At 51.5% G+C, this 21,258-nt stretch overlaps 8 protein-coding genes across 8 annotated transcripts; 4 read left to right on the forward strand and 4 right to left on the reverse strand.

Annotated features, from left to right (window-relative positions):
* Nucleotides 1-1,174: 1,174 nt before the first annotated feature.
* On the forward strand, nt 1,175-4,476 carry N7458_003419 (SMEK family protein; the record flags this gene model as incomplete). Its single annotated transcript, XM_056906802.1, has 8 exons — nt 1,175-1,288; nt 1,499-1,595; nt 1,679-1,760; nt 1,841-2,217; nt 2,302-3,102; nt 3,160-3,327; nt 3,396-3,829; nt 3,883-4,476. 8 exons carry the CDS (start codon nt 1,175-1,177, stop codon nt 4,474-4,476), a joined length of 2,667 nt encoding a protein of 888 aa, XP_056770909.1.
* Nucleotides 4,477-5,568: 1,092 nt separating this feature from the next.
* N7458_003420 (bifunctional triacylglycerol lipase/ester hydrolase) lies at nt 5,569-6,884 on the forward strand (the record flags this gene model as incomplete). Its single annotated transcript, XM_056906803.1, has 4 exons — nt 5,569-6,144; nt 6,240-6,424; nt 6,487-6,767; nt 6,823-6,884. 4 exons carry the CDS (start codon nt 5,569-5,571, stop codon nt 6,882-6,884), a joined length of 1,104 nt encoding a protein of 367 aa, XP_056770910.1.
* Nucleotides 6,885-7,236: 352 nt separating this feature from the next.
* N7458_003421 (Dcp1 family protein) lies at nt 7,237-8,346 on the reverse strand (the record flags this gene model as incomplete). Its single annotated transcript, XM_056906804.1, has 1 exon — nt 7,237-8,346. The coding sequence occupies one exon, from the start codon at nt 8,344-8,346 to the stop codon at nt 7,237-7,239; it is 1,110 nt and encodes a 369-aa protein (XP_056770911.1).
* A 644-nt stretch (nt 8,347-8,990) lies between these two features.
* On the forward strand, nt 8,991-12,224 carry N7458_003422 (phosphatase family protein; the record flags this gene model as incomplete). Its single annotated transcript, XM_056906805.1, has 1 exon — nt 8,991-12,224. The coding sequence occupies one exon, from the start codon at nt 8,991-8,993 to the stop codon at nt 12,222-12,224; it is 3,234 nt and encodes a 1,077-aa protein (XP_056770912.1).
* A 480-nt stretch (nt 12,225-12,704) lies between these two features.
* N7458_003423 (uncharacterized protein) lies at nt 12,705-14,220 on the reverse strand (the record flags this gene model as incomplete). The annotated part of the gene is made up of 2 exons (XM_056906806.1): nt 12,705-13,749; nt 13,802-14,220. The coding sequence occupies 2 exons, from the start codon at nt 14,218-14,220 to the stop codon at nt 12,705-12,707; spliced, it is 1,464 nt and encodes a 487-aa protein (XP_056770913.1).
* A 1,229-nt stretch (nt 14,221-15,449) lies between these two features.
* On the forward strand, nt 15,450-16,971 carry N7458_003424 (pheromone receptor; the record flags this gene model as incomplete). Its single annotated transcript, XM_056906807.1, has 3 exons — nt 15,450-16,008; nt 16,070-16,574; nt 16,626-16,971. The coding sequence occupies 3 exons, from the start codon at nt 15,450-15,452 to the stop codon at nt 16,969-16,971; spliced, it is 1,410 nt and encodes a 469-aa protein (XP_056770914.1).
* A 523-nt stretch (nt 16,972-17,494) lies between these two features.
* Nucleotides 17,495-18,122, reverse strand: N7458_003425 (single-stranded DNA-binding protein; the record flags this gene model as incomplete). The annotated part of the gene is made up of 3 exons (XM_056906808.1): nt 17,495-17,544; nt 17,642-17,730; nt 17,833-18,122. 3 exons carry the CDS (start codon nt 18,120-18,122, stop codon nt 17,495-17,497), a joined length of 429 nt encoding a protein of 142 aa, XP_056770915.1.
* A 357-nt stretch (nt 18,123-18,479) lies between these two features.
* N7458_003426 (uncharacterized protein) lies at nt 18,480-20,528 on the reverse strand (the record flags this gene model as incomplete). The annotated part of the gene is made up of 2 exons (XM_056906809.1): nt 18,480-19,213; nt 20,117-20,528. 2 exons carry the CDS (start codon nt 20,526-20,528, stop codon nt 18,480-18,482), a joined length of 1,146 nt encoding a protein of 381 aa, XP_056770916.1.
* Between the last annotated feature and the right edge of the window lie 730 nt (nt 20,529-21,258).

Consider the following 21,258-nt stretch of genomic DNA (forward strand, 5'->3'; position numbering starts at 1 on the left):
TTTGGGTTTCCGGGTCCAACGAACCCCACTAGGACGTGGGTTTGCGGTAGTACGGAAGATGCAGAAGAGGAATGGAAGCCCTGTCGAAGGTTAATTGCCCGGCTTCTCCGATATGAGAGATTCTAGAAGGCTAGAAGATTAGTATATTTAGCACGTCCTGTAGTTAGGGAGTGTATAAATCATTCCAGAGTACATGATGATTGGCTGGGGCAATTGTGGTCTAAATGTATCTTTCCATTTCTCTAGCACGATCGTTATGACAGCATCCCTACCTTACGGTATAAAAGAACACTGCAGAACCATGTCACCTTGACCTAAGTATAAAACTTTGTATCTGGTCCCTCGCAGTCCACCCGGTCGATCATCGAAAAGAAGGTTCTTTGCAGATGTCAGCTCATAGCGGTATCCCTCGAGCTAAGAATAGGAATAGCTTGGTGGGTGTCCCAGTGACGATTGAAAAGATCCATTCTTACATCCATCATTGACGGCACTGGTTATCAGTATACACAAACGACCCTGTGGTGGCCCCTGCCGAGATTCTGGAAGTTCTAAGGGTTGATGTTGACTCTTTTGTATACCTAAAAAAGTTAATCCCCTCTGATGGTCTATGCAACATGTCAATTCTTCCTAGCTATTATCTTGGGAGACTATGTTCTTCTTGTGCTCCCACCGGTCGCGTGTGGTTGCTGCCACTTTTGTCGGGCATCAGCCAACCCCCCCCCCTTGGATCCTCCCGAACAAGCTCTCCATTTAGAATCAACAAACTAACCAGCGAGAAACCCCAAGAAGAGCTACTCAATTCTTGGAAATCTTTTCTTTCCGTACTACAGTACCAACCCGACAATCTCGTCTTCTCGGAGAACCTACCCGTAATCAACATATCCCGAACTGCCCTGGCCGAGGCCCCCCCGTCGCCAAAAGTGGGCCCTCCCTTCCAGATCATCCCATGCTCGCTGCCTTTTCCCTTCGATCGTCATCCCCTCCGCAGACTCTTTCATCATCTCCACCCTTCCCCTTCACAACCACCTCACCCTCCACATCCCCATCCACCACCACCACCACCACCTACCCACCGACTCAGTCCATCTTCCATCTCTCTCACCATTCATTCCCGGCGCACGCTCATTCTGGAGACGCCTGGAGTGACGTGTCGTCCCCCTTTCCCTGCCCGATCATGGCGCTGGAGCTACAGCCGCCCGATGGTCGCAAACGGGTCAAAGTCTACGAGCTGAGGGAAAATGACTGGTTCGATCGTGGCACCGGCTTCTGTACCGGTCATATCTCTGGGGTAAGTCTGAAAGGTTCCCCCATCTCATCCTCTTCGCGACAGGCGCACTCGCCCGTTGCGCCCGCCGTTTCGCTCGCGCGACTCGTTTCCACCCGGGCGCGCATGAGTCGAAGCAGCCGCAAATCCGCGAAATCCGCAACCCCGACACCTCCCAACTCTCTTCGGCAAGCTGGCTAACCACATCTCTGTGCTCTTCTTTCGTTCAAACAGGAGGTACCGCGAATATATGTCGAATCCGAAGATGAACCGAATCGCGTTCTGCTCGAGACCAAAATCACCAAGGACGATGGCTATCAAAAACAGCAAGGTTTCTGTCCCACCGTATCCCGCCGGGGTTGTATCACCGACATAGAGAAAAAAGGATTTGGGCTAACTGTATCACGCGATCAGAGACGTTGATCGTCTGGACTGAAGCCAACGGCACGGACATGGCGCTGAGTTTTCAAGAGGCAGAGGGTTGCGCCGTGATCTGGTGAGAACGAGAGACATGTTGGAGACTCTGCGCATGGGAGCTGAAAGCTGACTGCGAGGCGATCGTTACCAAACATATAGGGACTTTGTCAATTCCGTACAGCAGCATTTGCTCAGCCTAGCTGCCGCAGACGATGCACTCTCCGATGATCTCGAAAGCTACCAATCCATCGTGCTGCCCGCCCCGGAATTGGGTAACCTCTCCGATATCGAGCAAATTGTCCGAGCCGCCAGTATGACGCAAGCTGGTCGCGACGCGCTATCGAAGTTTATCATCCGCGATGAGTACATTGGCAAACTAGTACCCTTGGTCACGATGGCCGAAGACCTGGAGAGTTTGGTGGATCTGCATCGCCTCTGCAACATCATGAAGTCGCTGATCCTGCTGAACGACAACACCATCATCGAGACTGTCGTCGCCGATCAGATTATCTTGGGCGTGGTCGGGGCTCTGGAATGTAAAGCACACCTCTTCTTCCACGGATCTTAAAAAGATCTGATCGAGGACCCAAGCTAAAGCCGGACTTTTTCTTTTCACACAGATGACCCCGAATTCCCCACACACAAAGCGAACCACCGGCAATACCTCGCAGATCAATCCCGCTACAAAGAAGTCGTGCCAATCAAGGACCCTCTGATTCGTAGGAAGATTCGGAGTACCTGGCGATTACAGTACCTGAAAGATGTGGTCCTAGCTCGAATTCTCGACGACCCGACCTTCTCCGTGCTAAATTCCCTAATCTTCTTTAACCAGATGGAAATCGTTAACCACATTCAATCTAACGCCCCCTTCCTCCGAGAGCTATTTTCTGTCTTCGATCCGAGATACACCGACACTAAGCGTAAGGACGACGCTGTCCAATTCCTACACCAATGCGCTGCGATTGCAAAGAACTTGCAGGCTCCATCGCGGGCCCAGCTCTTTGCAAACTTTATCAGCCACGGCCTGTTCGCAGTAATTGCCTTTGCAGTGAAACACCCGAACCCCGCGATGCGAACGACAGGCATTGATATCTTGGTGGTATTGCTTGACCATGACCCAGTGATGATGCGCGGATACATGCTCAAGGCTGTCAACGAGAAGAAGACGCCCCTCACCGACACTCTGATTGATCTGCTCCACGCAGAGACCGACCTGGGTGTCAAAAACCAACTTGCTGATGCAATCAAGATTCTGCTCGATCCTCAGATACCCCTGCAGGAACCGCTTGCTCGGGCTGGCCCCGATTATTTCAAAGTTCGCTCCTCCAATCTCCTCTCCGACGCATTTGTCCAGCAACATTTCGACGAATCTTCTAAGCGGCTATTTCAGCCGCTCAAGCAGATTGCCAATCGCGCTCACCGTGAGATCCCCCCTCTTCGATACTTGTTTGGAAAACATTGAACTAACCCCTTGCCAGTTAATGACTTGACGTTCCAAGAAGTCACGCTCTACTCGCATCTTGTTGATATCCTCACCTTTTTCGTCCGTCAGCACCTCTTCCGCACACGCAATGCGATTCACAGCGAATCGCTCGCTCCTCGAGTGGCCCAGCTCCTCACAGCCCCTCAAAAACACTTGAAGCTAGGTGAGTACTACCTAGAGCGGTCCAATCTTCCGAGACTAAACATTCGCTGATACTCATGCTTTATTCAGTTGCTCTCAAGTTCTTCCGTACATTGATCAGCCTTCAAGACACCTTCTACCAAGCCTTAATGACGCATAACAATACCTTCGGCCTCATCCTGGACATCGTTTACGAAACCATGCCCCGCGACAACCTCCTCAACTCTGCCTGTCTCGAACTTTTCGAGTTTATTAAGCGGGAAAATATCAAGCCCTTTATTTTACACGTGGTGGAGAAGTACCGTGAGAAACTCGAAAATATCACCTACGTCGACACCTTCCAGAATTTGATTCTGCGCTATGATCAGATGCAGGGTTACGGTGCAGAGGCCGACTCGACGCTATTCAGCCAGGATGATGGTACGCCGCGACGGATGCCCTTGAATGGTCAGCGCTGGCAGGGGGTGAAGGAATTGGACGCTGCTGAAGAAGAATACTTCAACACGTCCGATGACGAGGATGAGGTAAGCTTTGTCAAAATCACTCAAACATGGCGGCTTGCTGACGTCCATCATAGTGGACCCAAGAGAATCGTGGTACTCTGGCTGTTGGCGTGGCCAACGGATCTGCTTCTCCAGTGGTCAAGCCGCTGGTTGATTATCCTGACGATGACGACGAAGATGCCATGGACACTAAGCCCGAGCAGCTTGCAGATCAGTCTGCAGAAACTCAGACGGTGACTGTCGGCGACATTCAGGTTGAGCCTTCACCAGAACCAACAACCTCTGAGCCTTCTTCACCTACAGCTCAGACACCACCCATTCCCGAGCGACTCTCGGAGAAGCGCCGACGTGAGGAAGAGGACGAGGATGAATTGGTCAAGCTTGCTGCAGGGCCGAAGCGTAGAAGCTCAACGAGCAGCAATTCCGGTGCTGGCATCCTAAACCGGAAAAAGACGCTCTCCATTGGATCAATAGGCTCCGTTGAAAAGGGTGGTACCCAAGGTGTGCTAGGCACTGTTACCAGCAGCGCACCGCCTAAGCGAATTGCCATCAACATTGGTCCGGTGAAGTCCTCCGTCTCAGACAATGCCACCTGCGGGGAAACTGTCTCCAGCGAAAGCAACGAGAAGGAGAACCGAGACGACAGTCAAGCTGACGAGAGTAGTTGATCCCTATTCCTCACTCTCACTTTGTCTGTGCAGTCAGGGGCGATGCGTTGCGACGATACGATATGATTACTAGGACTCAACAGTCCCCTTTGATCTGTCTCGACCTCCTCCCTCCGTTCCCACGCCTCTACCTACCCCACCTGCATTTGTTTTTTTTTACGAGCTAGATACCAGATACAGCGCGGGATATTCACATCCCAGTGTCCTTTCTTGAGCCTTCTACTCCCTTTTTGCCGTGCCTGCTGCTTTTTGGCGACGCACCCTCCTCACCACCACCTCCTACTTCCCCTCTCTCTTCGCGCCTTTATCTTTATATCTCCAGCCGTGCTGCGTGATGGCTCTCATACCTATGGTGTTGTATTCTTTTTTTGGACGGTGTGATCATGGGATGATTGAGTGATGTACATTGTGTTTCGCTCTGCGGGCGTCTTCTGGGCAAATGGATGCATTGGATCCGGCTGAGGCCGCGATACCAATTTGTTTTCTTGTTACTTGCTTGTTATTTGTCTTTTTTTCCCCGTTTTCAGCGACACTTCGCGTGCTGTTCTGTCGGGTTAGATCCTGGGGCCTGGGAAGGCTGGGAAGAACGGGTTGGCGATCGGATAGGATAGGATGGGGTGGAGCTAGGCTGTGTCCTCTGGGTGGAGGCTGGAGTCGAGGATTGGTGCAATTAATGTGCATTCTTCAGGGTGCCACTTGTTCTCTTGTAGGAGGTGTAGGTCCTTTGATTTATCCGTGGTAAGGCTGGTTGTGGATTGTTCAGGGCAGGGTAGCTCCTGGATGGTGGCTTGTAGCTTACTTATACCTGATTAGCTTATTTGAAAGCTTAGCTTAGCTTACCTTACAGCTTGCAGTGAGCTTATCTGCCTCGGAGCTTAGTTCTTCAGCATAGGCCTGGGTCTTCTTGGCTCTTGACGCTCTGCTCGTCCAAGGACCGAGTCATCATGTGATTCTGCCAGACCTGTCCAGTACCGACTAGTGTGGTTTAGACTCGCATCTTCAATGGTCCGTCTTCACATGCGCCGTATACTCAATTGCCGGAGTCTGAAGACAATTGCACCTACACAATTCCTAAAAGGCAGCTTCTCTCCCATGGAGCCCCAAATAACATCAAATACGTTCTGCTCGTATACCGCGTCCCACGCGGACGCATCCACAACGGTCTTCTTCATATCCGGGAACCCCGGCTTAATTGGGTACTACCACCCATTCCTGTCTTTGCTGGGAGAATATCTAGCGAATGGATCCTCACAAGATCAGTCAAGCAAGAAAGACTCGTCTATTCAGATCTATGGATGCAGTCTTGGTGGATTTGAGGTTGCTTGTGACGCGACGCCGTCAACCAAGGACTCTCGAGGTGGGAGGGCCAGGTTATATGATCTGGAAGATCAAATTGTATTTGTTCATGATAAGCTGAATGCTCTCATGAGTCGGAATGTCGCTACCATGGATGATGCATCAGAGTCTTCAGCGAAGCGGAAGGTCATTCTTATGGGCCATTCCGTGGGCGCGTACATCGCGATGGAAGTTCTGCGGCGACACAGAGAAGCAATTCCCGAGTCTAGACCTGAAAACAAATATACCGTGGACTTTGACATTATCGGTGGCGTGATGCTGTTCCCAACGGTGAAAGATATTGCGCATTCGCCGTCGGGACAGAAATTGACGGTTTGTGGATTCTTTGATTTGATACTCTATTCATATGGACATATGGACTGCCCGGGTCAATGGTTAATGGTGATTGATACTGACCGTAATTCCAGACTATGTTATCATTTTTGCCACATCTCGCGTTGGTCGTGGGCTTCCTCGCTCGCATACTCACCACCATCCTCCCAGCCACAGCATTAAGATCTCTGGTCAAACTAGTTATGCATAACCCGCCAACGCACGCCCTCGATACTACGACTGCGTTCTTGAAGAGTCGCGGTGGTCTACAGCAAGCCTTGTTAGTTACTCTCCCTCTTTCTGTTTCCCGATTTCGTATAGTATCTCATTCATGTGATATAGACACATGGCCGCGGATGAAATGCGAACAATCACATCCGACAAATGGACGGATGATGTCTGGGGTGTTGCGCATGCAAGGGAACCGCTTACGAGGTTGTTTTTCTACTTTGGTCGGAACGATCATTGGGTTGCGGAGAAGACGAGGGATGAGATTGTTGCGGTGAGGGGGTGTAAGGATCGAGATCAAGATCAGGATCGGGATGGGGATGGAGAGGGTAATAGCGGGTTGGGGCCGAAGATGTTTGTTTGTGAAGAGGGATTGCCGCACGCATTTTGTTTGAGTAAGTCATTTCTCGAGCCTTTTTGTATTCTCTTCGGTGCTAATTGGGGGTTTAGAGCACAGTGATGTTATGGCGAGGAAGGTTGCGGATATGATTCGGGATATTGAAAAGGTTTGAGGGGGTGGTACAGTATACCTTGGACTTGTTGATTTTGGAAGGATTGGGCATGTCTCAAGCAGCTTCTTTGCTGCAATGTGGATTTGTTGAAATAGGCCCAGGGCTAAAAATAGGAGTAAACCTGGAGTACTCCGGACAAAATTCCAAGTCATACAACGGGTATCTCAAGTGACTCTGCATTTCCCAATTCTTCCCCTCCCTCCACACACCAGACAGAAGACAAGAAAAAGCAATTGATATGCCGCAGAAAACCAAAGACCAAGTCATGCGCCATGTCGTGCTGGATTATGTGCTGGATGGCCCCCAAGGCCAAAATCAAACCGTGAACCAATGCCAAAATACTCAATGGCTCCTACTGCCCTTGTCCATTCCCCTGATATGCAAATCCTGCTCGGCGGAAGAGGTCACCGAGGACATCTCCTTGGGGTTGTGGCGGGGGTGGTGGTTGCTGGTGTTGTTGAGGTATCATCGAGTACCCTTGCGGTTGTTGATAATGCTGTGGCGGGTACTGCTGCGGCGGCGGCTGTTGGTAATGCTGTTGGTACGGCTGCGGAGGGGATTGCTGATATTGATCTTGCTGAGCTTGCTCCTGCTGCTGCTGCTGCTGCTGCTGCTCCGCTGGCCCCATGTGATGCGCGCGTACACTCCACCCATCATCTTGGGCACGTTGCTGCCCAAATAAATCCTTCAACGATATTTGACGCCCCATCGGCACGCTCGCCTCGACTTCTTGCAACGGAGCCACTTGATTCTCAGCTGCAGCTGCGGCCGCATGTAGACCATTCTGGCGAATAGCTTCCAAACGCTTCCGCGCCATCTTCAAGCTTTCTCCTGCGTGGGCAGCGCACTCGCGAATCTTCTCCGCATTGATGGTCCGAGCCTGTGCAGTCGAGTTCGGCGCCGGCTCCGAGTAAATCCAGATACCGTAGATGCGTAGCCCGGGCGTGCTGGCGCCGTTTGACTGACCACCCTGTGGGTTTGAGGGGTCTGCGGCGCCCTCAGCGCCCTCGTCCGCCTTAAGAATCACATATTCCTCCGTTAGTTCCACGTTTTCGCCGTCTGTCAGCTGCAGGTCGAAATTGTTGAGACCGCGCCGGTTCAGTACGAATGCACTGTACCGCTCCTCGCCGAGACGACCCCGAGTCAACTGGCAGACGAATAACGTGCCTTCGACGCCATTCTTTTCCCATTGCTGCGTCGTGGGGCTGAATATGTACACGACGGCGTATTGGGCGAGCGAAAGGATGGAGGTGATGTCGGGGTTGTGGCGATGCAGGACAGAGAGGTTTATCTCCTCGTTGGTACGGGTGGGTGGTGCTGGCTGTTGCTGATGTTGTTGCATGTCGGAGAAGTAGGCGGCGTCGGATTCATAGTCGGTGAACTGGGTCTGATGTGGGTAGTTATTATTGCCGGGATGATTGTGATTGTGATTGTGATTTCGCCGGGGTTTGCGGGAGTTCATGGTAGATATGAGGGAGATGGAGAGAGTGGGAGAGTGGGAGAGTGGTGGTAAAGTCTTTGCTTTGAAGGAGCAAAAGTGGTTGAAGCGGGCTGGGAGTCGATTGCGGGCATATCGTCATCGGGTCCAGCCCAGCCGATCGAGAGAGAGCTCACTCCGCCTCCCACTCCTGTTCTTCCCCGGAACCTTCGTCAACTGTCGCTACCTCAATCGCAATAGTGCTTGGATCCATTTGATCCATTTGATTCACACCCCCCACCTGGATTCTGATCCCTCCAAGTCTTCTCGTTTCATTTGCACAGGAACCTATATGATGGCACTACTGACGCTCCGGACCCTGCCGCACTAAGCTCCGTCACGAGATGACCCCTCGAACACGAACACCTCCGACGATACACCTTGCCCTTCCGATTATCCCACTGTGGCCTCGGTGTGAACAGTTCTCCGATTGCAACGGATCTTCACAATAGTACTTTACATCGTCCCGGAATTGAGAACCGCCGGCGATTTACGCTCTCTCGCTCGCTTCTCGATATTATACCTCGAGCATATAGACATTATCGCTGTCATTGTCCGAGCGTGCCCAAATTATGCGGCGTGCCCAAGCTGCTAACTGACGCGCGAAAAAACTATCACCTCATCAGAAAATGTCGGCTCACGAGCAGCAGACGGGCCCTCCACCCGGGACCGATCCGCGGGAACATGCGTCCGAGGAGGTCGAGGACAGCGAGAATCCAGGACTCGATTTACAGTCCTTGTCGCGTGCTGTCAAAGCCAGAAAGGCAGATTATACCCGTCGACAATCTATTCGAGTCAAGATCGGTACATGGAATGTAGCCGCTATCACCGGCACCGAGAAAGACATCGGACAGTGGTTCGTGCAGGGACAAGGCGTTTGCAAAGAGTTCTCTGGCCTGAAGGGCTCGCAGTTCCGCCGGAATGTCACTACGGGTGGGTCTTCTTCTCCAAGCGACGGGGATGATCAGAAGACGGACGGCAGCACGGCAGCGCCCTTCCAGTGCAGCCCGGAAGAAGTCGATCTTTATGTTTTGGGCCTACAGGAGATCGTTGATGTTTCCTCTCCAGCCGAAACTCTTCGACCCTATACGGATCCTGGACCTGCAAATCGATGGAAAGAGGCCGTTCATCAAGCTCTTCCTCCGGGGTACCAGCTCGTCTCCGAGATCCAGCTTTTGGGTCTATTTCTTACCATCTATGCCTCCCCCGCAATCCGCGACAGTATCTCTTCGATCAGTAGCACATCTGTGGGCACGGGGCTCATGGGATACATGGGCAACAAGGGCGCTGTTGCGACCCGCATGGTCCTCGGTGAGACCACACGTCTGGTCTTCGTGAATTGCCATCTAGCTGCAGGATCAGATAAAGGGAGCCTGGAACGGCGCAATTGGGATGCAATGCAAATCAGCCAGCGTGCCAAATTCGAGCCTGTGGAATCGGACGACAAGTCTCAGGAAGACCAAGGCGATAGTATTGGCGACGAGGACTTTACTTTCTGGTTTGGTGATCTCAACTATCGGCTGGATGATATCCCTGGCGATGATGTGCGACAAGTACTTGCTCGGCACACCGCGAACTCGTACGATACCGCGTTGCAGGGGAAGCGATCCAAGTCTGGTAGCCGTCGGAATTCCCATGTGTCCAATTCTTCATCCGAAAATGACTCGGCATCGCCTTCTCTACCCCAAGGGGAAGAGCCGCCAGAACCAGTAACCGATGAGGACATTGATCCCCACAACGATCCCGCGTCTCTACAAACTACCATCTCGTCTCTCATCACCCATGACCAACTGCGGATCCAACAGAAGAAGGGCACTGCTTTCCATAGAGGATGGCGAGAGGGCCAGATCTCCTTTTTGCCAACGTACAAGTACGACCTCGGAAGTGTGGCGCTGTTCGATACCAGCGAGAAACACCGTGGTCCGAGCTGGTGTGATCGAATTCTCTATCGCACGCGACGGGACAAGCTCAAGCATGAACAGTTGGATCGGGAAGCAGAGGAGGCACGGAAACGAGACAAGGAGATGCAAGCCCGTGGATTGGACAAAGCAGTTGCCGATGATAATGTGCTGTTTGATTACGATCCCGAGGTTGATGGTCAAGATGGCTCCGTCGACGGCGCGGGATACGCCTCGGATGCAGATGGAGAAGACGATTCTCCCCCGGCATCTGAAGATATATCACCAGACTCTATTCATCAGCATCATTATGTTTCTCACCAGGGTATCCTTTCTTCGGACCATAAGCCACTGGACGCTATCTTTACCCTGACATTTGACGCTGTCAACCCTAGCCCTAAAGCAAAGGTACACCAAGAGGTGGCTCGTGAATTGGACAAGGCGGAGAATGAGGCTCGACCTGGTCTCACGGTCGTCGTGGATACCCATGCCGATGAGGATCGGTCACAGCGAGATCCCAATACTATCGACTTTGGCGAGGTTAGATACGATGTTCCGATTCAACGGAGTCTAACCGTTGCAAATACAAGCGGTTCTCCTGCCACGTTCTCGTTTGCTGAGAGGTCTAGCTTGGGAGATGATACGAAGGATATACCACCGTGGCTGGATGTCCACGTTCATCATTCCTCGGATCACGAGGCGGCTGCCGGAGAATCATCTAAACCCGGGGGCACTCATACTTTGCATCCAGGGGAAGTAGCTAATATTGATGTCACGGCGCATATTCGGAGCATTGAGCATGTCCGTCTGCTCAATCTGAAGAAAGCCAAGCTCGAGGAAATTCTGGTCCTTCACGTGGACAGCGGCCGTGATCATTTCATCTCTGCCTGTGCAAAATGGCTGCCAACTTGCTTCGGCTGCAGCGTCGATGAATTAACTCGTATGCCCGAGGAGGGTGCTCGCTACCTCAACGGTGAAGGTGTATCACACCGGGAAAAGAGTGCCAATGAAGTACGACTGTCAGCACCTCGCGAGCTCTTCCGGCTGACTGAAGCTATCTCCGAGCTGACAGAACGCGCCGTGGCGGAATGGAGTATGACCAAAGGAGAATCTGAGAAAGAACAAGCGCCGTGGGTTAAAGGGCCAGGAGGTTCTGCATGGCCTTTCCAGCCGGACACTTGGACTCTCACGGATGCACACGAGCGTGCCAGCCTGTCATCCTCGGTCCGTGAATCTCTCGACACCAACGGTTCCCTGTCGAGCATCTTTGCACCAGAAGTCACTTCCCTGCACCGGCTGGAGATCTTATCTGAGACTCTCCTCACCTTCCTCAACTCACTCAGCGACGGCATCGTCACTGCAAATGTCTGGCAGGAGATAGAGCAACATATGATCACCCGTGAGAAAGCCAAAGCCCTTCAACTTTCATGGGAAGAGACCCAAGCGTGGGTCCTCGAGAGCCTCTCCTACTCGCCAGCACACAGCGTCTCCTTCACTTTCGTCACCTTTATGCTCGCCCGTATTGCGAACGAAGTAGCCCCAGTGCCATCCTCCACACAATCCAATTCGACCACATCAAACAACAAGAACCAAAATGGCTCCCCCGACAATCCTACCAATTCTACAAACAATCAAGACCAGAACCCACCCTCAGATTCTATATTCCCAACACCGCCAACACCTGCCTCAGCCGCAGCATTTATATCCGGAGGGAGTTTCCGCCGCAAACCCCGATCAACGGATTCGGACCTCGCGTCGAATAGTTCTTCCAATGCGGCAGCATGTCGACGAGCTGTCGAGGCGGCGCTGGCTAATATCTTCTCACGGGTCTTGATCTCAGCGGCCGTTCCTGTCCCGGCGAAGGATAAGGAACGACGCGCGTCTGATGAGCGGAAGAAGAGTATCATCGAGCCGTTTTTGAAGATGATTAGTGTTGATGAGCGAGGTCCGTCTGGGGGTCGTTGATCTTTCATGTAGCCTTCTCTGTTTTTGTTCAATTGTTCAATTGTATATGGTTTGTAAGCTGGTTTGGCGGCACTGGTCACTGGACGGGGAGGGTTGGTGTCGGCGGATTGATACTGGTAATTGGGTGGCGGTTTTGATGATATGCCCGCTGCCAAGGCTACGCTTGGCGGGAGTTATGTTATTATAGAATTGATGTTTCTGTAATGCCTTTCATGAGAATATTGGTTGAATGTTCGCATATTATGTACAATCCCGGTATGCCATGTCCTATCCTATACCTGTACTATCCTTCCAGCCATACCGTTCCATCCTGACCAGGGCCATAGCCCAATAATGATGACTCGCCAATAAGAGATGCCAAGGAGCCCGAAAAATAGTCAATGGAGAAAAAAAGAATAATGATAAGAGGGGAAAGACTCGAAAAGAATGTTCATACCACCACGGAAGACTTCTAAACCTGTCAAACTTGATGGCCATGACCTAACGTACAGCACCCCAAACGGACTCGAAAGATTGTTGCTGCTGCGAATTTCTCCCCGGAGAAACAGCCTGCGATTTAGCCGGTGCACCTTGCGACGTATACTTTGATCCAGTCACCGCTCTGGACTTTCCCTTCCCGCCTTTGGACCGTGGCTGGGTATTAGGTCGTGGACGACCAAACATCCGCTGCGCAGCTCGTAGACAGCGACTGGCAATACGGCCGGGGAAATTGAGGATAGACAGGGCAACCTGGACGGGGACAACGATACAAGCGCACGCCCAGTCAACAAGCGTAAAAGCGTAACTCTGTCGACGATTCTGACTCGCGCGCTGCGCAGCTGCAGCAAGTGCGATTGCGTCCCGGGTTTGCGCCTCGAGTTGTTGGAAGCGGGTATCCGTCTGGAGGGTTGAGAGGGCTGTACGTTTCTCGTACCGACGTACAGCGCGGTTGAGAGCTTCGATGTCTGGTCCCAGAGCTCGGCGGGATTCTACCACTGCCTGCGTGATCACGCCAGGGGAATCTTTGGGATCCTGGGAGGATGATGAGCCGAGACGGGCAGCGGCAGCTTCGGCGACATGTGCTTCTAGCTCTTCCAGGCGCTTGCTGAGATCGTGGAGTTTCTCGGGGTTGATTTCTTCGTCGTGGGTTGATGCTACGACGCGTTGGAGATGGAGGGTTCGTGCTTGGCCGAGTTTGAGGAGGTGGGCGATTGGGCGTATCTCGGAAGCGAGGAGGAAGATGGTGAGGTTGTAATTTGAGACTAAGCCTTCTGAGGGGCGGGATAGACTGGATCGAATAGCGTGTAAGAGCCAGGTGCCGATGACTGGGAAGACGAAACATGAGCTGAGGGCCATCAGCTCGTGAAACTGGAGTTCTTTGATAGCCTTTGCTTGTGCTGCAGCACGCAGGTGCTTCTCGTGTTGTTTGTTATCTGTATGCGAGCCTATGGCTTCTTCATTCTCGTCGACTTCGGCGAGTTCTTCGGCAACGGGATTGAAGCTATCCCCTTCTCGTTGAATCGCTTGGGCTGAGCGATACCAGTCCCTGCATGTCATTAGCATCTATGGGTGATGAAGGGTTGAGTGTTTGGACGTACCATGGTAATCGGACAGACCAATTAAGAAAGATAGCAGCCAGCACTAGTAATGTCACATCCGTCACGAAGGAGCTTCCATCTCGAAAAAAGACTCCCGCGATAGCAGGTAAAAGCGCTAACAGTAGTGGTGCAGAGTGCCAATGCGACTCCGAGGCACTGGGGTCATCCTGATCACTAGTGACTCGTGGGAGAAACAAGTCATCAGTGGATGATCGAATGGAATATCGCGCTTCAGAAAGCGAGTCGGACAGGGTTGAATTGCGGCGCTGCGCCCATTCGTTCGAGGTTCCTTCTATAAAAGTGGCGGCGCGCGCAGAGAGGCGCCGGCGCGGGAGCGAGCTTGCGGCTGGGGTATTGCGGGGCGTTGGTGCAGAGGGTGGAGGTGGTGATGATGATGATGATGAAGGCGGATCGGCCATGGTCAGTGCAGGAGAGATGATAGCATTCAGAGACAGCCAGGGGAATGAATTAAGGGGTATGTACAGTGCACAATGACAGGGGGAGCAGTAGTTCCCCCGAGAAGGTGGAGGAGTTCGCGAGTTTGGGGGAGAATGCAAGTGACGTCGCCAGAAGTACCAAAAGTACGGTATCGGCACGCCAGCTGGGACGAGCCAGCAGTGTTGTGGGATTGAACACGGCTTTTGTGGCTGATACCTATCGTTCTAGAGATTCAGTCTGTTACTGAGTGACCAGAGTGAGTGCTATATCAAAACTTGTTGGAAGTCTCAGACAGCCAATGTAGCATTGTAGAGTTGTGCATTTGTACCGCGGCACAATAGAAGACCCGTAAACATACCGTATCCTCAGGCCATCAGGCCATAAGGCCACAAGGCCACCAGGCCACCAGGCCACCACACCCAACTATGACCTGTTTCTCTATCTCGGACCCCCTGTCAATAACAAGTCTAGACCGCACGACCGAGATCGACCATGTCTTGCCAACTAACTGTGGAACCCAGGCAGATGAGCCATGATCAATTCCACCTGACGACTAAGTGGACGATCCATGGGGATCTGAACGAATCCGTGGCCGTGACTGGCCGGTTTGTGGGCCCCCGGCGGCTCTATTCAACACCCAAAAGGGTAACGCTTCGTCTGACGGTCCCCCAAAGCAGCCAAAGTAGACTCGTTTCCCTACCACCAGATTTCTTTGATCTCAAGCTGCCTGCTAATTGAGCTACTCAGCCATGCCTACTTCAATGGCCAGGTTCCGCTGCTGTCGCGGATTCGCATCGCAGCGACTACCACTGGACCTAGCACTACTGCCATCTTACTCTCCATCCAAGCCGTGGCATCGCATATACTCCCCTTTTGTGCGAAAATGTCTTGATCCAGGCTACTATTTGGCTCTATTCAACCCCCCCAACTGGACTCTCCCTGTCTCTCAGAGGTCGTGTTTGGCACAGGCTACTCATCCTGAGTAACCTTAGGCCCCTGGGGTTGCCTGCACCCTGATACACTCTTAAGCAGCAGATCGTCTTCCCCCCGAACGACTATTTAGTTCTCAACTTTCTCCCGAAACCTCTGCTGGAGATTAAAAGGACCACTGCTTCGTTGCTTCAACAACTGGTGCGCTCTTCCATCATATTACCAACCTGAAACTCAAATTTCAAATTTCAAATCGACCCAAATTCACATCCTTGCCGTCATGGACGACATCGACAAGCGCTACCCAATGGCTACGGTCGTTCCTGTACTGTCGTTCCTCTCCATTGCCGTCTGCATCACGCCGCTCATCCTGCATGCAAAGAACCGCAATCTACCTGCCACGAGTCTCATCTGCTGGACGATTCTACTGAATCTGTTCAACATCATCAATGCCTTTATCTGGCCCACAGACAATGTGGACTCGTGGTGGGATGGGACTGGCCTTTGCGATGTCGAGGTTAAGCTCATGGTTGGTAGCTATGTTGCATTCCCCGGTGCCTTGGTAGGCATCTTTCGTGGTCTGGCAATCGTCCTTGATACTGCGAGTGCCACCCTAGTACCCAGCAAGGGCCAACGATGGCGTAAACGGGCCGTGGAGCTGCTATTCTGCGTGGTGGTCCCCATCATTGCGATGATCACGCATATTGTGTGGCAGAACAGTCGGTACTTGCTCTTTGCCATCTCGGGTTGTGTGAACGATTTCGACTATAGCTGGGTTACCCTCGTGCTGGCGTACATGTGGCCGCCGATTATCTGCTTGATTGCTGCATACTACTGCTGTGAGTGGTCCTCTCCCTTAGCCATTGCTCAACTTGAATCCTGACTCTCACTCTACTATAGGCTTGGTACTCATCCGCATGCGCAAATACCGCAGTGATTTCAGTCTCATCCTTCGTTCTGCCAACAGCCGAATGAGCAAGTCCGGCTTCCTGCGACTGTTCTTCCTCGCTTTCACCATGCTCGTGGCTATCTTGCCCACTGAGGGCTATGTAGTCTACTACGACTTGATTATCTCTTTCCCCTGGCACCCATACTCATGGAGTCGAATGCATGGACCACAATGGAATCAAATCACCAAGTATCCAACCCAAGGGCAGGTCTTCTTTGACCGCTGGACTCCAATTGCGGCTGGGTACATGCTGTTCATCTTCTTCGGTTTTGGCCGTGATGCCACGCGGATCTACCGGACGTTCTTCTGGCGTATTGGCTTGGGATACTGCTTCCCTGTGTTTGCACGTCCTACCGACTCGGAGGCTACCAATCGTTCACATCCAACCACTCTGGTTGGATCTACTATCAGTCGAGCCAAGCTACTGTTCAGCTGGCGCAAGGGTTCCGCTCCACGGTATGATCTCTCTCAACCCTCGTTTCTTTAATGCCTTGACTAACTTGCTAGTAGAAGCGGACATGATAATAGTCTATCCTCCCATCCCGATATCTACAGCCAACTCGAGAAGGGCTCCCGCTCCCGCTCTCGCTCCCAACAAAACCAGGGCCGAAACGTTCCTAAACGCCAGTGGTTCCTCATGCCATGGTCTCACCCCAATAATGGAGGCCGCCACAATGAGGACACCCTGCTGGATGACTTGTCTGGCCCATCACAGACGGTCTGCACTAGCGCCTGGGCAGGAACTAGTCGAAGTCGTGCTAGCAGTGAGATTGATGTTCCTGTGTCCTCTGGAAGTAAAGAGGGCATCAAGGTCAAGCAGGTCATTAGCCAGCAGAGCCAGGTGGAGATTTAGACGGCTCATCATGAAGATCAATGAGTTGACCTCTTTTGATATTGGACATTTTCGGGCCCAGCGCCATTTTCGTTATGTATTTTATTTTTTTAACCCTTTGCGTTTAGAGACTTGTTTAGAGGATCACTTCTTTGTGCAGAGAATTACTTGTGCCACGGGCTTAATGCACACATCCTTCTTTCCATCATATCTGTCGGAAGTCCTTAGCAAAATAGTAGCATCTTCTGCACTCTATTTTGCTCCGTTGCCAGACCACCACCATTTAGTGGAAGACAATTTACATAGGAACGGAGTGTATTCAGGGTATACTAGTACAGTAAAATCACAGAGCGAGATAGACAAGAGATCTGACCTTCTCAGGAACGATCTGTATCGGGCACGCATACACATGCTCCAGTCAGATCAAACGCCCGACATCCAGTCACATAGATCCGCGCGCTCCCTGTCAAAAGAACGCCAAAAATTATAGTCGTATCGATGTACGCCGGTATAAGGCGAGCTAAAGGCCCCATAGGTGGCGTATCTAGTGCTCCTCGGAGTGGTTCGTGGGACGGCTGAGGACCTCGAGGGAGCCTGTAGGAAGATGTGAGTTAGTTGTTAGATTTCTTTTGGTCTATGACAATTGACAATTCTGGCTGCGGTTGCCGTGATGAGGGGTTATGGGCCATACGCTGGACAATGTTCAGGGCGGAGTGCCTCTTGCCATCGGCATCCTCGTAGCTGCGCATGCTGGCATCACCCTCAAGGTAAACGAGGGTACTATAAATCAAGTAAAACATGTTAGCATTCCAGATGACGATATTTCCCTCCATCAAGCTCCCCAATACCCAAACCCCTCAAATTAAGGAATCCAATACATACCCCTTGGGCAACCCCAGAATGAAATCCCGCTGCGAACCTTCGGGCAAGAAGCTAGCAACCCGGAACCAGCTAGTCTGGCGGTTCTCCTTAGAACCGAAAGAAGTGCCGATAGCGTACTTGATGACGTCCTGTCCGGAAGAAGTGGCCTGCAACTCGGGTTCAGCGGCCAGACGGCCGGTGATGATCATGCGGGCAACGGAGCGCGAAGCGGAGGAGCTGAAGCCGCGCGAGGCCTGGGTGGCGGTGCGGGCGAGGCCCAGGGAGGGACGGAGAGAAGTGAAGGCGGACATTGTGGTTTTGAAGAAGGATTGCGGAGGGATGGAGTGTGAATGAGTGATGATGTAGCTATTGGCGTGAGTGGATTCGTGGAGTTTGGGTTGGTTGATGGCTTGACGCGGACGCGCGCGCGGAGAGTCATGTGATCGTGCCTGCATTGGGAGTTATTGTTCCTTTTCAGGCGGTATATTAATCCTTGTATTAGATTTTTCAGTATAAACCTTGTAGTCGAATATATGGTTTTATTTTCCTTCTGCAGGTTGTGTTTGACAAATTAGCTTCATCGGTTCTGCGATTTCTTAACTAAACTATTCAAGTGTCAAGCGAGTTGCATACAGTGAGCCGCTTGGATCCCATTAATCACCCTGTTCTCACGAGCTCACATCAAGAGGGAAGCTATGGCATTCGTTTCGCCATAAGCCACGACGTTCTCCTTCCGCTTCCTCTTTCTGCCCCCTGGAGAGCAACTTCTTTGCTACGCCGCGTTTCTGCTTCTGCTTCGGCTCCTGCTGTCCATCGTCTGGCCAGATACGTTGGAATATCTCATCCAGCTCCGAACCTAGGTAGGCCCTACGCGCATGGAGAAGGTGGTCTGGTATCCAACGTATCGGCTCCTCCACTTTGAGTTCTCCGTGATGACCATCACGGGTATCTCGGCGAATAACCCACGACGAAGAAACGAGATCTACCAATTCGTGCAAACGGGATCCCGCGCCGCCATTTCCTTTGACAGAGACCTTGATCGCTTCTAGTTCTTGAAGACGATCAATCTCAACAGAGGAGATGAGGCGAAAAATAGCGCAGGCGAGATCTTGGTCCACCACAGAATTGATCATGACATCGCGGATGTGGCCCTTGCGGAGTTTGTAAAAACCTCCCGAGTATAGCTCCGTGTACTCATTGTCGAACTCGTCGAATGATAGATCGGTAGGTGATTCTATCACTGTGAACGACTGTTCTTGGGGAGGAACTGCTAGGCATTCTTCCTTTCGATAAAATGCCGCGGGCGATACATCTAACCCCAAATCAAGGTACTGCAGGCTTCGTAGTGTGCCCAGAGCTCTATACAATGCCACTTCCTTGGTGTCGCCCTTTGAGCGTTGGACTACGAGTGAAAGCTCTTTCAAAAGTGGGCAATGTTCTCCGAGTTGAAGGATGTCCTTTTGGTTCAAATGTTGCCAGAATCGAGGGAGGCGTGCTAGATGCAGCCTGCGCAGTCGAGGACCATGACTCATAGCAATGCTTTCGATAGATATATTCGTTTGCCATCCACTTAGGTCAAGCACTGACAATGGCGGAAGCTTAGTAAGAAATAGCTTGATTGACTCGTAGAACGCGGCCGTATTCCTGCTGGGACTTTGAGGACTGATATCCATTTTCAATGACCTGAGACTCCTAAATCCCAGATCTGACATCGCGAACTCAATTAACGTCTCAACTGCCGGTTCATGTAATGCGGGAAAAAGTTCAAGATGTTCCAATTTGGCAAAGTCGATGTAATGGTGGCATTCTCTTAAGGTCGTGCTTTTCATGAGTCCCGACGGGCCTGTATCATGCAACGATAGGCTTTTCAGCGAAGCGAGGGGCAAGACGACCGGGTGAGCGTCCTCCAGGGTGGACCTCATGATTCCAAGTGGTGACAAGGGTTCTCTGTGAAGAGTTCTTGAAATCTTGACTTCTTTCAGATTCGGGGCAAGTGTAAGTATTCGCAACAGGCCCTCCTCTTGTAGCCGCCCAATTTTAGCATCACTGTAATCGAGAGATCCACAATCTATCATGACACTGTAGAGAAATGGCGACGTAATTAAAGCATAATCTCGAGGAAGCAAAATGGAGGCCTCTAGGCTATGTATCCAGAGATTTTGCATATGAAGCCTACATCCAGGCCGGAGTACTTCAAGTAGGCTGAGAGGAAATTTATCGGGATATCGGTAAATCACATCTTTTAGTGCAGGTAGGCGTAGAATCAAATCGGCTACAGGTTTCCACACCGGGTCAGGAATCATACCCAGGGAAAACATATTAGCCCGATTGAAGGCCATTTCCCTCAGATGGGAATACTGGGTCGTATACGTATTGACAAGTCCAACACGCCGAAGCGCAAAGAACGTTGGTGGTTCCCACTCTGCATTAGAAACGGTCCACTCTCGCTCCGTGGTGAGGATAAGTTGCCGGACGTGTCCAAAGCTATTTGCGTTCTCGAGTTTCTTTTGGATAGAATCGACGACTCTGGCAACATCTTTTTGAAGTCCAATGGAGATTTTGATGTCATGAAAAAAGACCAAATTGATGGCCGAGCGACACCACACGTGAAATGACTTGTTCAACCGGGCAAGGTTCAGTAGCGATGGAGGGTGCTCATAAGCGAGACACTCGGCAATTAGCTCAAAGACTTCTATCGGGAGAGCTTCAAGAGACATGGCGCGGCTTTTTGGCGAAGTTGGTTATGGTTGGGCTGACAATCTTCAGAGGGGTAAGTTTGGGCCTCGATGTAAGCATGAAAGGGGAAATGTGTACCAAGAAGGAATGACACACGACATAAAAAGCCAACTCTGGGATCTATGTTATCTCGTCTCCCAATCACAGAGCAGAGCCTCGTGTTCTCGTTTGGAGACTGTCGTCAGCTGGCTCGTCCTGTTCCTTCGCTGACTGGCGCGGATACATACATAAGCGATATGTTACCTTCTTGGCACTGTCAGCTCTTTCTTCCTGAATCACCCTCTCCATGCAATCGAGAACAACAATACGGGAAAAAAAATATCACAGAATATAGACAAATAGAAGTGCGAAATGACTGTCGAAATACCTGAACTGGAGAAGTTAACTGTTGGGAAATCTACTGGAGAGCTCGATAAACAACACTTACAAGATCATGATGGTGATACTTCGTGCGCCAAGAGCATCCTCACACTCCCGGATGAGCTCCTGAATAATATTTTAGAGCATGCTATCACGCTTCGACCGACTAACAGCTGGGGCGGGGGAACACTACGATCCGGCTACGATCCATCCTTGATCATGACCGTCGCTCTAACATGCCGGCGTTTCAGTCAGATTATCGTGCCTTTCTACTACCGCCAGACACTATCCGACTATAACATGAGACTCGTTCCTCCCGATTCGCGATTCAAACTGTTAGTCCGTACATTA

Source organism: Penicillium daleae (assembly GCF_028827525.1).
Source record: "Penicillium daleae strain IBT 16125 chromosome Unknown utg000002l_segment0_segment0, whole genome shotgun sequence".
Taxonomy (NCBI): Eukaryota; Fungi; Ascomycota; class Eurotiomycetes; order Eurotiales; family Aspergillaceae; genus Penicillium; species Penicillium daleae.